General features: G+C 36.8%; 4 protein-coding genes across 10 annotated transcripts; 2 read left to right on the top strand and 2 right to left on the bottom strand.

Moving 5' to 3' along the window:
* Nucleotides 1–11: 11 nt before the first annotated feature.
* On the top strand, nucleotides 12–777 carry LOC147933614 (large ribosomal subunit protein eL39z/eL39x). Its single transcript, XM_087473865.1, has 3 exons — nucleotides 12–140; nucleotides 292–395; nucleotides 563–777. Exons 1-3 carry the CDS (start codon nucleotides 138–140, stop codon nucleotides 609–611), a joined length of 156 nt encoding a protein of 51 aa, XP_087329991.1. The 5' UTR covers nucleotides 12–137; the 3' UTR covers nucleotides 612–777.
* A 335-nt stretch (nucleotides 778–1112) lies between these two features.
* Nucleotides 1113–4243, bottom strand: LOC147933613 (aspartate aminotransferase, chloroplastic). 2 transcript variants are annotated; one of them, XM_087473862.1, is made up of 12 exons: nucleotides 4012–4243; nucleotides 3812–3879; nucleotides 3643–3693; nucleotides 3267–3461; nucleotides 3121–3159; nucleotides 2939–3028; nucleotides 2741–2849; nucleotides 2546–2655; nucleotides 2208–2351; nucleotides 1941–2107; nucleotides 1564–1828; nucleotides 1113–1473 (listed from the first exon to the last, which is right to left on the bottom strand). In XM_087473862.1, the coding sequence occupies exons 2-12, from the start codon at nucleotides 3869–3871 to the stop codon at nucleotides 1342–1344; spliced, it is 1362 nt and encodes a 453-aa protein (XP_087329988.1). In that variant the 5' UTR covers nucleotides 3872–3879; nucleotides 4012–4243; the 3' UTR covers nucleotides 1113–1341. The 2 variants fall into 2 exon arrangements, with proteins under 2 accessions (XP_087329988.1, XP_087329989.1); XM_087473863.1 differs by having other exon boundaries at nucleotides 4031–4243.
* Nucleotides 4244–4265: 22 nt separating this feature from the next.
* On the bottom strand, nucleotides 4266–7829 carry LOC104721633 (putative receptor-like protein kinase At1g80640). Its single transcript, XM_010439668.3, has 10 exons — nucleotides 7288–7829; nucleotides 6801–6962; nucleotides 6429–6640; nucleotides 6197–6329; nucleotides 5959–6022; nucleotides 5766–5862; nucleotides 5435–5537; nucleotides 4882–5000; nucleotides 4690–4779; nucleotides 4266–4583 (listed from the first exon to the last, which is right to left on the bottom strand). The coding sequence occupies exons 1-10, from the start codon at nucleotides 7436–7438 to the stop codon at nucleotides 4446–4448; spliced, it is 1269 nt and encodes a 422-aa protein (XP_010437970.2). The 5' UTR covers nucleotides 7439–7829; the 3' UTR covers nucleotides 4266–4445.
* A 2979-nt stretch (nucleotides 7830–10808) lies between these two features.
* LOC104721632 (B3 domain-containing transcription repressor VAL2) lies at nucleotides 10809–16690 on the top strand. Of its 6 annotated transcripts, none has more exons than XM_087473859.1 (17): nucleotides 10908–11272; nucleotides 11367–11576; nucleotides 11694–11759; nucleotides 12171–12364; nucleotides 12558–12623; nucleotides 12709–12930; nucleotides 13080–13161; nucleotides 13252–13353; nucleotides 13455–13978; nucleotides 14083–14179; nucleotides 14269–14443; nucleotides 14607–14683; nucleotides 14820–15137; nucleotides 15226–15275; nucleotides 15403–15516; nucleotides 15698–15765; nucleotides 15841–16690. In XM_087473859.1, the coding sequence occupies exons 6-17, from the start codon at nucleotides 12812–12814 to the stop codon at nucleotides 16443–16445; spliced, it is 2331 nt and encodes a 776-aa protein (XP_087329985.1). In that variant the 5' UTR covers nucleotides 10908–11272; nucleotides 11367–11576; nucleotides 11694–11759; nucleotides 12171–12364; nucleotides 12558–12623; nucleotides 12709–12811; the 3' UTR covers nucleotides 16446–16690. The 6 variants fall into 6 exon arrangements, with proteins under 6 accessions (XP_010437969.2, XP_010437965.2, XP_010437967.2 ...); XM_087473857.1 differs by having other exon boundaries at nucleotides 10955–11272; nucleotides 13455–13990; XM_010439667.3 differs by lacking the exon at nucleotides 11367–11576 and having other exon boundaries at nucleotides 10809–11272.
* Nucleotides 16691–19333: the final 2643 nt, after the last annotated feature.

Here is a 19333-nt window from a genome sequence, read left to right as displayed (position 1 = left end):
TATTTTATATTGTCGTATAAAAAACCCAGTCAGACCATGATTAGGGTTTCCTCTTCATAAGTTAAAAGCGTTGGTCGCCTCTTCTTCATAGTTTTGCCTCGCTGAGCAGCTGCAAGAAAGATCTTCACGACTTCAAGATGGTAAGCTTCACTCTCTCTCTCTATTGAAAAATTCAATCTTTTGTTTCAAATGGTCGCTTGTTTGATCTGTTTGAATTGAATCTAGGGTTTTAATGTTAGTTAGAAAATGAATGAGATTACTGATTTTTGAATTTTTGTTGAAATGAAACAGCCGTCGCACAAGTCGTTTATGATTAAGAAGAAGCTGGGGAAGAAGATGAGGCAGAACAGGCCTATTCCTCACTGGATTCGTCTCCGTACCGACAACACCATTAGGTTCGTCAACTTTGTTCTTTTCTTTTGTTTATTCCCGATCTGTCAAATTGCATGAGTATGTAGTTGTCTTAGTGGGTTGATTTAGGGCAGCAGAGATAGTGAGTTCTGAAATCAGTATTGATTGTTTCATGTTGTAATGGTTTCGTTATTTGGTTTTTGATTTTCAGGTACAATGCCAAGCGCAGACACTGGCGTAGAACCAAGCTCGGATTCTAAGTGATAAGCCTTCTAAAAGACTCTTCTTTATCTGTTGGGTTTATTAGCATTTCCTCAAGTTTGTTTGGATTTAAGTTAATGACTTTTTCACTTTTCTGTAAGACTTATCTCTCTTATGATTGATGTTACCAAATTTTCTTTCTATAAGAGATGTTATTTCGTAGCATTTGCTTGACTATTTAAGTATGTCTTGGTTTGCTGCTTCCATATGTCACCTTATTACTTAGAAGAATCTGGATAGGGTTTCAAGTCATCTCAGTTATAATAGGCCTGTGTCTGAAAACTGTGTTCTTCGATGTTCCATGTTATATCTTGCTGTCGTAGAAGCTCTGGAATGTCTTTTGTAGTTTCGATAATGTTACAGTGACCTCTTGGTTGCTTGATTATACAAAACAGACAATGTAGAACTGTAAATGCTATTAGGAAGATAGCTACACCAAACAGATTCTCTGAGAGAGTCTAATTGTGAATTTGGGTAAATACAATCGTAACAAGTAAATATAATCGTAACAAGTAAAAAGTTCTTCTATAACTCGATTGGAGTCTCCCAATACAACAAGGCCTGTCAAACACAATAAAATCAAGAGTTTCCTCGACAAAATGTCTAGCAATCATACTCTGAGCTAGCTTATTAATTTAGCCTTTCTGGTTGTATCAATCAAAGATCACAAAAGAAGCTCAAAAGGTATATAAAACTTGGTTCTTATTGTCATCTTACTATATCTCCCACTCAACTTACGTTGTGGTACGAGTCAATGATGGCATCAGCAAGGTACTCGCATTTCGCCATTGACAATCCTGCCAAAGATATTCTTCCGTCTTTGGTCATGTACACATGCCACTTGTCCGTCATGTTATCGCTCTGCTCGTTACCCAAAAGACAATACAACGTTCAACATCTCATGTCTAAACAAAGCCAAATATATGAATGAGTGAGTCGTAATGGGCATACCTGAGCTTTGTTCAAGCCAGTGAAAGAGAACATGCCAATTTGCTTCAGAATGAAGGACCAGTCCTTTCCGCTCTTGTCTTTTGAAACGAGGCTATCGTACAACTCTTGTCTCACCGTCTTTATTCTTCCAGCCATCATTTCCATCTCTGCTTTCCATTCACCGAACATAGTTGCATCCCCCACGACATTAGCCACAATTCTCGCGCCATGAACTGGTGGGTTCGAGTACATTGGCCTAGCAATCCTTTTCAGTTGACTTTTGACCCTGAAAGAAAGTAATGTGACTGGTTAAGGTCTATTGACGGTAAAAGGTAAAAACTGAGACTCCAAGATTCCTTAACAATAGGCTCATGATAAGAAATTCGAGTGAGTGTAACCTTGTAGCAGCATCGGCTGATGAGCATACGACATTGATTGCCCCAATTCTTTCTGCATAAAGACCTAAATTTTTACTGTATGACTGAGCAACAAAAAACTCCATTCCCCTCTCAGCAAATAATCTCACAGATGCTGCATCTTCATCAAGGCTTCCACTAGCAAAGCCCTGAAAATGGGTGTATGTAAATGTAACATCAAATAAGTTTGACCTTGATCCGCTTAACTGTCTTAAAAACACATACTAGGAAACTGTAAGAATGGAATACCTGGTATGCAACATCAAAGAATGGGATATGGTTCTTTTCCTGAATGACATCAGCAATTTTCACCCACTGTTCTGGTGTTGGGTCAATTCCAGTTGGGTTGTGAGCACATCCGTGAAGCAAGATGAAAGATCCTTCTGGAGCTTCCTGTACAATTTACATAACAGAAAGTCAAGCAAAAACCTTCTGAGTTTCTCGTTATTATCAGACATGGACTGTAGAATTGCAAACAAGTACTCATTTTAGAATAGTCAATACAAAAATGAAAACATGAAATACAGTTTGTTGATTCATATATAAAGGCAATGTTGAATAGAAGAAAAGCGTAGGTGTTGTCCCACCTTAATATCTGATATCATTCCCTCAAAATCCAAGCCAATTGTTTTTGGATCATAATACCGGTATTCAGACCATGGAACTTTGGCATCATTGAAGATATTCTTGTGATTACCTGAAGTAGTTTGTTTTTCAGTTGATAAAGGCGGTTAAATATGAACTCAAAATACCCAAAAATGTTTGTTGTCAAGGAAACTTACCCCAGGTTGGTGATGATATCACAACTTTTGCTCCAGGAAAATAACGCTCTATAAGAGCCGCTGCTAACCGCAGTGAACCTGTTCCTGAAAGACCCTGAATTGTTGCCACCTGTTGATTTACAGCCAAGGCAAATGAATTAGCTCAGAAACAGGAACACAATGAGAAAACATTTCAACAACGTGACGATCCAGACATACTCTTTGTTCCTTAATAACAGGATGACCAGCTCCAAATAGCAACTCAGCAGTAGCCTTGTTGAATGCTGCCAACCCCTCAATTGGAAGATACTGCAGTTTTCATTCAAGTGGGGTAAGTTCTAAGCATATTTTGATGATGATGATCTAATTGCTTGTAGACATTTTCAAGTAAACTAAGTTACCTCTTTGTTATCTCCTCTCTCCAACATCAAATTCTCTGCCTGTAAACAAAAGTAATGAGGTTACATGGAAGGAGCTATACGGGGAAAAGAAACTAGCTATAAATGAGGAATTGAATATGAGCAAACTAAAGTGGACAAGTAGCAACCTTTTTAACAACATTAAGCACATAAGGCTGGAGTTCCTCAGTTCGATAAGCACCAACACCAAGATTGAGTTTCATCTCGTTAGTGTCAGCTTTGAATGCTTCGCTGACTCCAAGAATAGGGTCTGGAGGAGCCATAGTAATACCCTCAAAACGAGAAGGCTTTACTGCAACCGTCATAGTCACCCGGCTAAACGACTGAAACCAAAAAATCCAATTTCTCACATACAAACTAAACTTACTAGACTAACAAATCTCAGATACATATTACATTAACAACACTATCAGATAGATTATTTAGCTCCACATGAGTTTTCAGTTCTAAAACGTCACTAAGATAGTTCAGGTTGGAGGAAAAACAAAGTAAAGACCGTCGTACCTTTGCTTTCAGGAACGGGTTCGAACCGGAAGTTCCAAGCTTTAGCTTATCCTGTTCAAGTTCAATCGAGAAAAAAAAACAGGATCGTGAATAAAACTGATGCGGAACCATTGCTCAGCCCGTTTCTAGAATTTACTCGAATAGAGAAAGAACAGAGAGAACGAAGTACCTTGCTAATCTCGCGAGGTAATAGAGAAGTCGAACCGAGAGACAACATTGACGAAGCCATGGATAAAGCTGCACAGATCTCAAGATTCAGTGAACTAGTAGTACGAGGATGGGTAAGCAATTCCAAAATAAGACAGTGATGTGACGATATGATCCACAAAAAGATGATCAAACGAGGTAAAAAGAATCACAGGGTTTTACCAGAGCTGATTTGTCACACCTGGATTTGGCAAGAATCGCGCGGTTTCGAAACGATCAGATCGAGAGATTGAAGGATCACCGAGAGAAGGACACGACGATGTGTACGAAGTTGTTCTTAGCTTGTCTTGATAGGGCTAAAATGGTAATTCCAATCATGTTTTAAATTCCAGTATAAGTGATTAGTCCATTACTCATTAGTGTGATTAGCTAAGTGATTACTGATTAGTGGGTTGATGCAACAACTAAAAGAGATATTTGTTAAATATCAAATATTTATTTACTTTGTGTAAAAAAATTGACAACACAATTTATTTATATAAGAAATTTACAAATACAATAATTTTGAAGTTTCTGTGCTCACATTTCTACCCCAATCGACTCTCTAAAATCCCACAAAAAAACAAAAAAAAAAAGCAAACAAAATATTAATTTCTTTAAGAGGATGGTGGTGTTAACCGGAGAGTGCCTCCTAGCTCTACCGGAACCAGTGGAACAAGTGAGTGAAGAACATCGGTTATCAACGGTCGGTAACTTGGTTCTGGCTGTACGCAAAGTACTGCCACGGCTGCTACCTAAACAAATCATTTCCGGTTTGATTTACGGTTCAATAAATTAAGGAATGTTCAATCTATCGGATATTAAACCTAAACCAAAAAAAACAAATAAGACGACTCAAACCTGGTATAAGTGCTTATGATCCATTGTATCTTTGATAACCGGATCCACTATTTTGGGAAGCTTTGATCTATCTGTAAGTTGAGGCATTGCCTGCAAAGTTTTTGAATCGGTACACACATCAACCAATACAAACATTGCAATCTGTTAACGATACTACTAATTGGCAATAACTTCAACTCAAACCGGACTTACCCAAGTGACAAGAGATTGGCACTGAACCGAACTCAATTTCTCAACCGGCCGTCTTCCTAGCAAGAGTTCAAGTAGAACCACCCCGAATGCGTAAACATCACTTTTATCCGTTAATTTTCCTGATCCAACATACAAAATATATAAACTAACACGTTTCAATGAAACAAGCTCGATAAACAGGTAAATTACTAATTAGATAGTCCCGGTTTAGCAACTCAACAACTATCTGTCTAATCAAATAATGATTCTTATGAGATTAGTTGAAAGCATACATCAAACTTCAATGATTTGATTTAGAAAAACAATTTCAATTTCATACGTAATGAAAGGAAACTTAATGTTATGGGGTCACAAGTAACCATATGATTATAACGATCAAACTAGTGATATAACTCTAATGACATGTAACCACATGATTATAACGATCAAACTAGTGCTATAACTCTAATGACATGTAAGCACATGATTATAGCGATCAAACTAGGGCTATAACTCTAATGACATGACAAGGGGTCAAAGTCGACCAACGTAGAAGGAAATGTGGATATTTTACCATCTAGGAGATATTCTGGAGCAACATAACCAAGTGTCCCTGATAGTTTAATGTTGTTCTTGCCGTGAGCCCCAACCATTACCGCGAGACCAAAATCCGAAATCTGAATGTTGTATCGTTAGAGATGAAAATAAAAACAAAACCGTAGTTTTTGATTGTTTGTTGAAGCAAAGACAAATGGATCAGATTCTTGGATCAACTAAACAATAACCAAGATTTTAACACTACAAATCTTGTTTAGCTCTGGTTTGCTTTGGTCCAAGTTTCTGGTATAGTCTAGGATACAAATACAGAACAGCATTGATCATCATCAATGATTTAAGTTATTTACCTTGGCGTTGAAGGAAGAATCAAGGAGAATGTTTGACGATTTAAGATCTCTGTGAATAACAGGAGGACGACACCGCTCGTGGAGATACTCAACAGCTCTGTTTCCATAACAACAAAAGAAAACGGTTACGCTAAACCGAAATCAATAAACCGGTAGAGAGGATTGATTGTTAAATATGGGCACTTGATTGTACCTTGCTGTATCAAGAGCAATCTTCATCCGCATGTGCCATGTTAAAGCCGATCCCCGAGAAGGTCCTTAACCATTTAATGTGACGCAAACAATAAATTTTATCGAACAAAAATTATTTATTTCATGTGGTCACATGATTTGTTTTATCTCCGTTATACAATAATATTTAATTTAACTCATGGTCTATGACAAGATGATGAAAAGGTAGAAGAAGAAGAAGATATTTTAAAGGTTTGTACCGTGTAACTGAGCATCCAAGGATCCGTTTTGCATGAGCTCGTATACGATAAAACTCGAGCTGATTTCACTTCCATATCCCAACAATGAGATGATGTTCGGGTGGTGAATCTTGCTTAAAAAATCAACTTCGTTCTGAGAGATCAAGATGAGAGTATAAGATTCTTGAAACGAATCAGGAATCCGGAAAAAAATGATAGAACTGATTACGACTTGGCTTTTTTTCTTTGGTACCTGAAACTCTCGTTTTGCCTCTTGACTAACGTTCTCGATCTTTTTTACTGCTGCTAGAGTGTTGTTGCCTAAAGAGGCCTTGTAAACATATCCGAATCCGCCTCTTCCTACAAGATTACTTTCTTTGAAACCGCCTGTCGCTTTTTCTAGTGTCTTGTAATCGAAGGACTGCACAAAACCCTTCTTGGATAATGAAATCCCACTCTCACCGTCTTTTCACATAAAAACCATTTTAGTAAGATATATCAAAACAGAGAAACACACAGAGAACCAATGAAGAAACTGATAAAACCATTAGAATCATTGTTAGAAATGTAAATATTGCAGATTTCTCATTCTTGTTTTAGGAATGATGAAAAAACCAATTTTTACCTGAGTTCTTGGTGGTTTTGGGAGATTTCTTAGACCGACAAACCCAAAAGCATAAACAACATAGAAGTATTAGTCCTAGAGAAGATGAGGTGACTATGAGAGAGATAAAAAGTTTCTTGTGTGCATCTAACTTGTGTTCTTGGCCTCTACCCATTTGGATCCCTGAAATCAGAAAGCAAACAAGAAAAGATGTTGAGATTTCCCTTCAGCTCATCTTCTCATCTGTATTTAGATTCTGGTATGAACCAAACCGGGTTCTTGATTATCCCAAACGGATCTAGATAAGTAGTAATATTGAATTTGCAAATCCAATTGAATAACTGAAAAGAGTATACGTAAAAGATAGGCAATCCACTCACTAAGCAGCTCAAAAATAGCATTTACGTATATAATTAAAAATCAGATTTTCATTGGTTTACGAAACACACAGATCAATACACAAAAAAAGAAAAAAAAAAAAAAAAAAAAAAAAAAAAGCAGAAGAGACCTGGAGAGAAGGAAGCCATGGAAGTGTAAACGGGAGAGGGAGAAGGCTGTGAATAAGGTGTAGGAGAAGAAGCAGAAGCACTAATAAGGAACTCAAGAACAGAGACCTTAAGAAGAAGAAGAAGAAGATGATGATGAAGAGTCTTTCTCATTTCCTTAACAAGAGACTTCCTATTTGATTCACTAATCTCCAAGAGACTCTTTGAACCTTTAAGTGGTGCAAGAATGTGAGAATGCTATTGCAAGATTTGTATCTCTCTTTAATGGAGATCTCTCTTTCATAAATTTTGTTTCCTTTTTTCTTGTCTGCATAAAGGAGGGAAGCAGAGAGTGTTTTTTTAAAAAGTCGAAATCATTCTCTCTAACTTCTTTATCATCAAATGATTCAAATCATCATGTGAGAAGTTTTGAATGTGATAGTGAACACAAAATATATTGAATTCTTACTAGCCAAAAACAGTTCAAAATTAATCAATGTAAGTAGTAGATTAGAACAATTATTTACGAAATAATTTGTAACTCATCATTTACATTGGGCCACTCAAATTTTAGAGTGGTCAGATTTAAGATCCTCTTTGTAGCTCCAAGAGTTTACTGACAACAAAAGTTGACCAATTATGTCAAACCGACAGTCATAACTCATAAGAAGACTTTCCAGTTTTTTTTTTGTTTTTTTTTGGTCGTCAATTATATCATCATTAAAGTAATAGCGAACTAAACACAAAACGACGATTGTGGATGAAAGATCCTTTCGCAAATGTAGAATGAGTACTCATGATTAAAGTGAAATGAATTGCCCTCTTTTATTTTAATGTTTCTTCACTTTTTTTTTGTCAACTGAATTATATTGATGAGATATATATAGAAGGATTACAAAAGCTGTTACATGGGATCAAAAAACTATAAGGTCTCCCACAGTTAGACTAATGTCTAATCTAAACATTGCCATTTGTGAGAACATGGCTCTATCCAAAAAATGCCTATCTAGCTAACCAAAAGGCATACTATCATCAACTATGCAGAGGATTAAACTCTCTCATTTTCAAGAACACTATGCAACCAAGAGGGCGGACCTGCTGCAACATAGGTTTGAAGTCTGCACTCACTTGTGACACTTTGAGCGATGAGAAAAGCTCCTCTGTTAGTTCTTGATAACTCCACTTCCACTCTCCACATATCTACCAAACACAATTCACGTGATTCATAATTGAAGAGGGCCAAGCTTTTGGTCTCAAAACACACCGAACTAAAGACGCATCTTCGATGGCTATAATAACTTTGGCACATCGATGACTCATTAGACTTTCAATAGCCCATTTGGTGACTAAAAAGCTTGCCTCGTCTTTGCTTGCCACATTGATAAATGCTCTTCTGCTATGTAATAGGACGTCTCCTCTTTCATTCCTCAGAACCCATGCTCCTCTTACCAGTTGGTTCCTTCTCGACCACGATAGACCAACATTACATTTCAACCAAGATAGGGGAGGTGGTTTCCAAACTTCATTTCTTCACTTATTAGATGCAAGAACTAATCAAGATTTTGGTAAATTTTAATATATGTAAACATTTTCCTATTTATTAACTTGGTTGACATATGTATATGATATAGGAGTCAGTGATTCGTCATAAACTAAAGTTGCACTTGCATCGGATAGATCTTTTATTTTGTCAACTACTATTTTATACTAATAAAAATACACATTGATGGTTCCTAGATATAACGACGAGTATTTCACATGGGCGAAATCCGAAAGGCAACGATGTTAATTATACTAATATGGCATATAACATGATGCAACATATGGGAGTGTAAATGTCTGAATGTTTCATTTGAGAAATGTTCGATTGCGACACCATTTTGTTTGGTTAATCCAGTTGGCTTGGAAGAAGATATAGAGCATGTGAAAATAAATGTAAACGAAGAGATGGAAAAAAATAAAATAACAAGAGTAAAAGAAGTTGTAACCTTTCGGATCCAATTAATCGGATCGATGTGTAAGTCCAAAATGTTAGTTCATGTTGTTAATGCTTGGAGTTCTAGAAAATATAAACAACATTTGGTATCACCCTTTTCATGCAGTTACCTATCTAATTACATGTGGTATTTTGCATTTTAGACTTTGAAGCGTTACATTTACGTCTCTTTTAGTGTCTGAGACTGAATTAACCCCTGCGTCAAAGTGTTCATATAGAATACGTTCGGTTATAAGTTATAACTAATATATACCACCAATCAATGATCGCATAAAAGTTTTTTTTTGTTGCCTCTCAAATAAGCCAAGCAGAAATCAAAAGATTGCATGTGTAGTTATACGAAACTGTCAGTATGAATTCGTGGATGTAAATTGAATGACTTTGCAAAGTAGGTGAGAATGTAATAGCGATTAGATAAGCTAGGGTTTAGCCTACCAACCATGCTAATCAATCCAATTTCCTAATTATCGTTTCTTTTCAAGTCCATCATGCTTTTTATCTATTTTGCAACAGAACATATGTTTTTATATTAACAAAGCATTTCCAGTCTAAGCAAATATGGTAGGTAACTCCGTACGTTAAACAGAAAAATAATAATTATTTCTTTCTCCATATATAAACGAAATATTGGTTGGTTCTCACATTACTTTATATATAGCAAAAGGGGATATACAAAGTCTTTCTCTCTGAATTTTATAATTAACAATTGTTTATCCACAATATAAACATTAACATGTACGTATTGTGATTGCTACAATGAATGTATGTACATACTTGAGATAGACAGTGTCAGTACGTAGAAGGGAGGAATCGAGTATTATCAAAGAGAAAGGACCAATCTATGCCTAGTTTCATTTAAACTCAACCCATCAACTGACTGGAAGACCTTTGCCTATCGGATAAGACTTTTAACGGTCCATGATCTTTTGCAACTATTTTTCTTTTGCAACAAATTTTGTATATGCTAATAAGTGATCTTTTCAAGAAGATGAATGTGCTTCAAAATGGCCCATCAACCAAACTTTCCGTTCATTTTCCTAATTCTTTGGGCGACATTTTTAGAGCCTATGTTTTATCGGTTGCGAATAGAGAGAGCGTCCTGAAGCCGTGAACCACATCATCTTTATGTATCCATCAGGGAGACTGGTATATGCAATAATAGCCAATAGAGTATAAGCTAAGGTTGAAATGTATATGAAGGGTAAGTTTTAACTTTCAAAGGCATGAGTGTACATGTTAATAATTCTAAAAAAGATGAGATAAGAGATTAGAGAAGTGGAGAGTGGGACCTTAAAACACAGCTGATGAGGTGTTGTGTTGGTAATGTCGTCGTGGGTTCCTCACTCTCAACCCTCTAGAAAAAAACCAAATTTATTTTATGAAAATCAAATAACAATTGTTGGATGAGAGAGCTAGTGATAGACGTATAAAAATCTAGAAGCAAAACTTTGGGTGTGTCGTGTGTGAGGTCGAAACAGAGATGACCTTTTTGCGTACACTTTAATTAATATTTTATTATATATCTATCACACTTTGAGTAAACTTTACATTATTCTCATATCCATAAATAAAGCAAACTGTGTTTTCTTTAGGTCAGGCTGACATCATCAGTTTCTTATAGAAGGAAAAAAAAAAAACTTCATCTTTGGGTTTCATATATATATAAAAAAATCTCAATCTAACGGTTCAGATTTGTTGATTATTAGTAAACCTTGTTAACAAAGCCCTCTTTGTTGTTGTTGTTGTTGTTAATGGAGGTTCCTCTCCAAGTCATTGTGATTTCTTCTTCTTCCTCTTTATTTAGAAACCAATTCAACAGCTTCTTTCTTCGTTATATCTAAAACCTCTCTACAAATCCTTATATTGCAATCTGAGGATCGCTCGATTTGAATTGGCTCAAATCTTCTTCACTTGGTCGACGTCAAGACGACTTTTTGACTTGGTTTAACTGTACCTTCCTATTTCGATCGAATCAATCGGCTCTCTCTATACGCACACACACCAAGACCAAGGTAAGGCTTAAACTCTCTCCTGTGATTATAAATTTACTTGCTTGATTAGAGTGTGTAGCAACTTTGGTGATTTTGTTTATTTGTTTTTTTCTAGAATGCATGGTTTTGTGCAAAAATACTCTAGATTTCGGATTTCGGATTCTAAAGATTGAACCTTTACATCGTTATATCAGTTGGGTTTTACAAAGTTGTAATTTTTATCTGGAAATTCTCAACGAACTTGGTCTCGTCTTCTTCTTCATGTTGAATCGAATTTGGTTTCTGAAGATTTGAAGAAGAATGACACTACTTCGATTAAGAATGTGTATCATCAATGTTTACTATTACTTCTGTTATCTTCTCACTTTATAAACAGTCCTCTTCCTTTGGTTGTTTATGAATTTTTAAATACCTAATGTTTGAAACTTGTTTCCAATTGCAGCAACTTATATTCTCCTCTAGCAACTTATATTCTCCTCTAGTAACTTATATTCTCCTTTTTGTTAAGGTAATTTATTTGCTTACTTGTTACTTAATGTAGCTGCCTATTACATTTATTCTTCAAGTCTATATTCTTCTGTTTAGTATCAATTAAAGTTATGCGTACCCTCAGATTCTGGATTCTGGATCTTGATGACTTGCAAGTTTGTAGATTCTTTAGCGGTTTAATAAGACTTACATCTTCCTGTAGTGGAATTGTTGTTAGCCTACCACAGCTCAGATAGTTGGTGGATTGTTTCCTTTCAATTGAATAGTTTGAGAAGGTTCTGTAAGGTTTGTCTTAGTTTTGTCTAGAGAATCATTTCATTCTTTTCTAAACTCGAGGCATTCTTCTCATTATCACTAGTATACACTTCTGGGACTTTCATGGATTCATCAGTCAAGTTTTTGATAGTGGACTTATATATTGTATATGAAGGTGTTATCTCAGTCAACGCAATTGTTTAAGAGGCTTACTCTAGCCCCAATCGTAAGTTTCCTCTCATCAGCATCTCCATCTCCACTGCACCACTGAGAAGTTTCGTTGGACAAAGACTAGAATTTGTTTTGTTGAAAACTGAGGAGATGGAAGTGAGTCGTTATTTCTCTTTGTTGGACAAGTTTCTTCGAAAGGTGCTTTGATTTTCTTTATCTCTAATGAACTTTAATTTGAGTTTTATCATTAGCATTCAATTTTACCTTTCAGATTCCAATATCCTATTAACCATTTATGTGGTTGTAATTTCATTTACGGATTCTGATTACTTTATAACCGTTGATATCTTCATCGTATCTCGTAATCTTATATGATTTCATCCGTATACAGTCTGTCTCAGAAGGAGCGTATTGAGTTTCTCAATAATATATTTGACATCTTCTTCTGCCTCATCCGGTAAGTGTTTGAAGAGGAAGTTTCTGATACCATATATATAACTCTTAAGCATTGCATATTGTTAATACTTGTGCCTTTATTGAAGAGGAAGTTTGTTGTGGCTTAAAGTATCATCGTGCGGAGAATAGGATACTCATCCTTTATTTGATTCGATTGACAATTGAATCGAGCCGCTCACTTGGTCAATTATGGAGTCAACAAAGGTCTGCATGAATGCACTGTGCGGAGCAGTCTCAACGTCGGGCGAGTGGAAGAAAGGCTGGCCTATGCGATCTGGCGATTTGGCCTCTCTCTGCGATAAGTGTGGGTAAGGGCATTCACTCTTGTGTCTAATTTGAATACTATTAGTGCTGTGGGTTTGTTGACAATTGGAACAAGAGTGGAGGTTTGAGGGGAATCTTGATTTCATTGATTGCTTACTTTGTAGTAATTTTTGTGAATGTTGGTTTTTGGTAGGTCCGCATACGAGCAATCCATTTTCTGTCAAGTGTTTCACGCCGAGGAGTCTGGTTGGAGAGAGTGTACTTCATGTGACAAGGTGAAAAAAAAAAAAAAATTCATGGCTTACTCGTGTTTGTGCTCAACATATCACAATTGTTTTTCGTAATACGTATTTCTGTTTTCGCAGCGCCTTCACTGTGGATGCATTGCTTCCAGATTTATGATGGAGCTTCTAGATAATGGCAGCGTGACCTGTATAAGTTGCGCTAAGAAGTCTGCACTATTTTCTGTAAGACTATTTTCCCTCCTTGAATCAACTTCTTGCAAGGGATGATGCTTCCTTGGTCTTGGATTCTCTGTCACTATATACTCATGTTATCTCTCTTACAGATGAATGTCAGTCAAGAATCCAACGGTAGGGACTTGTCTTCGTTTGCTTCACCAGAGCATGTAGGCAGTGTTCTTGAGAGGACAAATCTTAAGCACTTGCTCCACTTTCAAAGAATCGGCTCCACTCAATCTTCTCTTCAAATGAAACAAGAAGAATCTCTGCTTCGTTCCAGACTAGATGCTCTTAGACACAAAACTGAAAGGAAAGAGTTGCAGGAATTATCTGCACAGCCAAACTTGAGCATTTCACTTGGACCTACGCTTATGTCGAGTCCATTTCATGATGCTGTTGTTGATGACAGAAGTAAGGCTACTTCGATTTTCCAACTGGCCCCTCGGTCCAGGCAACTGCTTCCAAAACCTGCAAATTCAGCTCCCACTGCTGCTGGTATGGAGCCTAACGGGAGCCTGGTGTCGCAGATTCATGTCGCTCGGCCTCCTCCAGAAGGTCGCGGGAAGACCCAATTGCTTCCTCGTTACTGGCCTAGGATTACTGACCAAGAGCTGCAGCAATTATCTGGACAGTATCCTCATCTGTATGTTCATATTATCGTGTTTCTGTTTTTTATTCGACCATGATGCACTATTGTTTATGTTCTAAGGTGTCCTTAACTGTTTATTTTCCAAGCTCAAATTCCAAAATTATACCACTCTTTGAAAAAGTTCTGAGTGCTAGCGATGCGGGTCGTATTGGTCGACTGGTTCTTCCGAAAGCATGTGCAGAGGTAACTTGTTTCGCTGTATATATGATATTCCCAAACTATAGCTATCTAAATGTCTGATATCAGCTATAACCTTCTTTGTTTGTCTGTAGGCCTATTTCCCCCCGATCTCTCAACCCGAGGGTCTCCCGTTAAAGATACAAGACATAAAAGGGAAAGAGTGGGTGTTCCAGTTCAGATTTTGGCCTAATAATAACAGCAGGATGTACGTTTTGGAGGGTGTGACTCCTTGCATACAGTCCATGCAGTTGCAAGCTGGTGACACTGGTACTTTTCAAACCCTTTACTCATAGCATGTTAACTACACTCATAGGCTCATAGCACGTAGTTCATTAGATCATGCGAGGATAGTGAAATACGTTCTACAAAGAGATGAACTGTACATTTTTTATTAGATCTGATGTGTTGGATATTCCCATGTTCTCTGCAGTAACGTTCAGCCGTACAGAACCTGAAGGAAAACTCGTAATGGGATACCGTAAAGCGACAAACTCTACAGCAACACAGGTAAATGCATAAGAAGCGGAGAGTTGTCCCCTTAGGCATAAGAAACTGTTACTGTGAAGTGAAGTATTGAAAAAGAATCCTTTCTGGTACTCTCATAATTATGCAGTCAGTGATATATTTTTCTTTGGGTCTTCAGATGTTCAAGGGAAGCAATGAACCCAATCTAAACATGTTTTCCAACAACTTGAATCCGGGATGTGGTGACATCAACTGGTCTAAACTAGAGAAGACTGAGGACATGGGAAAGGATAACTTATTTCTTCAGTCGTCCCTAACTTCTGCTAGGAAACGGGTTCGGAACATTGGGACTAAGAGCAAGCGTCTTCTCATTGATAGCGTAGATGTTCTGGAACTGAAAGTAACTTGGGATGAGGCACAGGAACTGCTGCGGCCGCCCCAATCCGCCAAACCCAGCATCGTTACGTTGGAAGATCAAGATTTTGAAGAATATGACGTGAGTTGCTGTTTACCTGTTTAGTTGTCAAAAATAGCTGGATCTTTTCACTATATTTTCCTGAAATCGTGTGCTTGCTGATACGCAGGAACCACCAGTTTTCGGGAAGAAGACCGTTTTTGTGTCACGTCAAACAGGGTGAGACCTAATGTACTATGCAATGATAGGATGAAAAGAATTGAGCACACTGAATGATTAAAAAGAAAAAAATGAACTACTGAACATCTGATTATTTAGTTCTGATATGTGATCCTGGATTTCTCAGGGAACAAGAGCAATGGGTGCAGTGTGATGCTTGTGAAAAATGGCGACGGCTGCCTGTGGATACTCTTCTTCCACCAAAATGGTTGTGCTCCGATAATCTCTTGGATCCTGCCAGGTAAACAAGATTGCATGTTCATGTGCTTAACCTAGACTAGTTACCACAGAACATTGCACATTTGTTTTAGACATAACTGATACAATCTATTTCGGCTACACATATGGGATATTGTTATTAAAGATTTTTGACTCACTGAACTGGCCACCTGAATAATATGAGTTGCTGCTTGTATCATCAGGTCGTCATGTTCTGCACCTGATGAACTCTCTCCAAGAGAACATGATTCACTTGTCCGGCAGAGCAAAGGTATGATCCGAAGCTATTATTGGTCTGTCTAATTAGAAACTTCTTTACATAGAAGCTTAAGATTCATTTCCACAGAGTTCAAAAGGAGGAGACTGGCATCATCAAACGAAAAGCTAAACCAGGCGCAGGAGGCATCTGCCGCGGAAACTTTAGCAAATGCAGGCATCACCACGACCGGTGAACAAGGGGAAATCGCGGTTGCAGCCACGACCAAGCATCCAAGACACCGGGCAGGGTGTTCGTGCATCGTCTGCAGCCAACCGCCGAGCGGAAAAGGCAAACACAAGCCGAAATGCACATGCACTGTGTGCGAGGCAGTGAAGAGGCGGTTTAGGACGCTCATGATGCGGAAGCGGAGCAGGGGAGAGGCAGGACAGGCAAGCCAACAGGCACAGTCCGAGAGCAGAGATGAGACAGAAGTGGAGAGCATTCCAGCGGTTGAGCCAGCCGCAGGGGAAAATATTGACTTAAACTCAGACCCGGGGGCTTCCCGAGTAAGCATGATGAGCCTTCTCCAAGCTGCAGCTTTTCCTCTGGAGGCATATCTGAAACAAAAGGCTGTTTCCAATACAGCAGGAGAACAGCAAAGCAGTGATATGGTAAGCACAGAGCACGGATCGTCCTCAGCGGCACAAGAACAGGACAAAGACACAAACGGAGCTCAGGAACCTGTAAGCTAAACCCCTTTTGGAATCCTCCATGAGTTACTTTATTCTTCATAGGTGTGTTTATTATTTATACAAAACTTCTTCGGTTTCGTCCCAAATTGGTAGACTGGTTACGACCATTCCGCCAATTGTCAAACCGAAGAAGTGAGGAAGTTATGGTTTTTTTTTTGTTTGCCTGTGTGTTTCGGTTGGTGTGGTGAGGATTGAGAGAGTGATCAAAAGAAAAAAAAAGGGAATCTGGATGAGATTTTTGGAAATACGTAGGGAGGACAACTAACATAATAATCATATCCTGGCATCGAATACATGTATGTATAAGAAGTTTGAAGAAACAATACATATCGGAACAAAGTATGGAGGAGAACGGAGCCTCACATTAAATCTTGTGACTTTAAAGCTTCTACATACGTTAGGTTACTCCCCGGATCAAGGTTGTTGAATATGCAGTTCATGGTTTACATAAAATTAGACAAGGGTCACTGGAGATCCTATTATTTTTCTTCGGTTATGGGCTTTTTTGACCAAGGAGATGTAAGACTATCCAGTTGCATCAGAGCAAGTTCGTCGGCATTAGCTAAAAGTTAAAAAGTGTTGAACAGGTCAGAGTGTTGTAAATAATAAGCATTATCACGTATCACTCAAGACTCAACTAACTCCTAAAAATAGCACGAAGGCATATACTAGTATATATATAGAAGGCAACCGTATATATTCAACCATAGACCGTTGGCTGCATTTTTAGAAAAACAAATTGAAGCGAACCGTATACGGGTCATTGGTTCATCTCATACGTAATAAAGAGTTTTGAAGTATACGAGGTCAACTAGCTTGTTTGGGTCTGAAATCTGAATTACGACGATTTAATGTCGGTCCGGTCTAAACCTAACCGAACTGACCAATCTTAAAAAAGAATAAAGAATAGACCCTAAAGAAGCAATTAATTAAAAAAAAAAAGAATAAAGAAGAGTAATCATACAGACGTATAAAAAAAATGTAAATGGCCGGCAAAAGTTGATTAAATTGAGTCGGCTCGATTGACTGAATCCAAAAAAAAAAAAACACAACACCACGCCATTCCTATCGTCAAATTACACGTGTCATAATTCGATTGATTAAATTGTCATCAAACAAACGAACACGTGGATTCTCCGTTATTTCCGATAGATTATTTATTACTATGATTTTCATTTAATTAGTAATTTAGATATTTGCCCACCACCACTGCCAAAACCATGATAACTAGGCGTTTTTTTTGTTTCATCTTTTTACTTCCTTGTCTCATTTTCATTTTTTGGTTCGATTAATGAATACGATCCAAAATTACAAGAAAACAACACAAAAAGCCTCCTCATAAGTTACATAATATTACAAATAAGATCGAGAAATAGTAATTTTAATTTAATGGGAAAAGAAAAAAGGGAAAAAAATCGAGAAGGGCAAATTTTTTTTTTGTGCAACAATCGAAAAGTATAAACAACGAGAGAAATATTCAACGCAAAGAAGATAAACGAGTGCATGGCAATATAGTAAATACATAGGAATACCAAGGGTTGAGTTACAAAAGGGATATACTATTAATTATTGGAGGGGCAAGCAAACCAAGAAAAAACAAAAGATGAGACGGAGAGAAGAAGTGGGGGAAAGTGGGACCCAGTAACGCGTAGCTAAGACTCTCTCTCTCGTCGTGGGTTCCTCCTCTGTTCTGTCCTCTCTTTGTCTTATTAACCCCTAGAACTAAAAGAAACCACTTCAATCAAAGCTCACGCGCCTTCTTTCACATTTATTGTTTATTATTATATTAATAATATTATATATATGGTCGACCACTTCTTTCAAGAAGTTGTTGTCATTTTACCTTCTACTCCACCTATTCAGAATATCTCTATTGGCTTTTTATTTGAAGCTCCACTTATATATATGATTAGTTGATTATATTAGCTTTTTTTATATAGTTATAGGAAGGTCGTATCACTATGTTTTTAATCAAATAGTAATATGGTTACTAGTCTTTGGGTTTCTTTGTTCTCCTTATCAGTTTTAATTGGTTTGTCACTGCTTAAGAGTCTTTTATTACCATCCAATACATTAACCGCGTTTTATTCCCCACTTTGTTATTAGCTTTATTATGTAAATAATGTAAAATTTTATTATTAAGATTAGCGTTCGCATTCAATATTAATTTGTTATGGTCTTATGGATGCATAGTATATTATTGTGTATGAGAATAATAATGTGAAGTTTACTCAAAAGGGTTGAGAAGATACATGCCTCTCTAATGAAGGATTATTTTATGTTTAACGTGTGATAATGAAAGCGACAAATGCGTAATGGAAGATCTTTTTGCTTGGATACTGTTCTGCAAAGCAGCTTTATTTTCTTTAAAAAAAGGAAAAAACTGCAATTATCTCTTATTATTAAACTAAATTATACTCTATCTCTTTTAGAAAGATTAATGTTTTTGGATATTTTTTTTCCACAAAAATTGATGTTTTGGGATATTTTTTTATCCCACAAAGATTAATGTTTTATAAACTTCAAGAAATAATCCTTGAAAATATTTAAAATTTTGAATTGTTATTGATTTAAAATTAAATAATATCTCTTTAGTCAAAAAAAATATATTTAAATTCAGTAACCATTGTTTCTTAAAATGTTTTGTTTGTGAACAACTATAAAATATAAACACTTACAATTGTATAAATTAACCTTTTAATATACATGTTACTTGTTGTGGTTTGGGTTAGGGGAGATTATACACAATCTCATATATATATATATATTAACTAGTATCAAAGCAAAATCTTCACTGTTAAAATGTTTTGGGATATTTTAAGGAATAATAAATAGAAAAATGTAAATGTTGAGATAACATATGTGATGATAATTCAAAAAAAAAACAG

Source organism: Camelina sativa, chromosome 11 (assembly GCF_030686135.1).
Source record: "Camelina sativa cultivar CO46 ecotype springtype chromosome 11, ASM3068613v1".
NCBI lineage: Eukaryota > Viridiplantae > Streptophyta > Magnoliopsida > Brassicales > Brassicaceae > Camelina > Camelina sativa.
The sequence above is the reverse complement of the archived record's forward strand: the minus strand, read 5'-3'. Positions and strand labels throughout refer to the sequence as shown.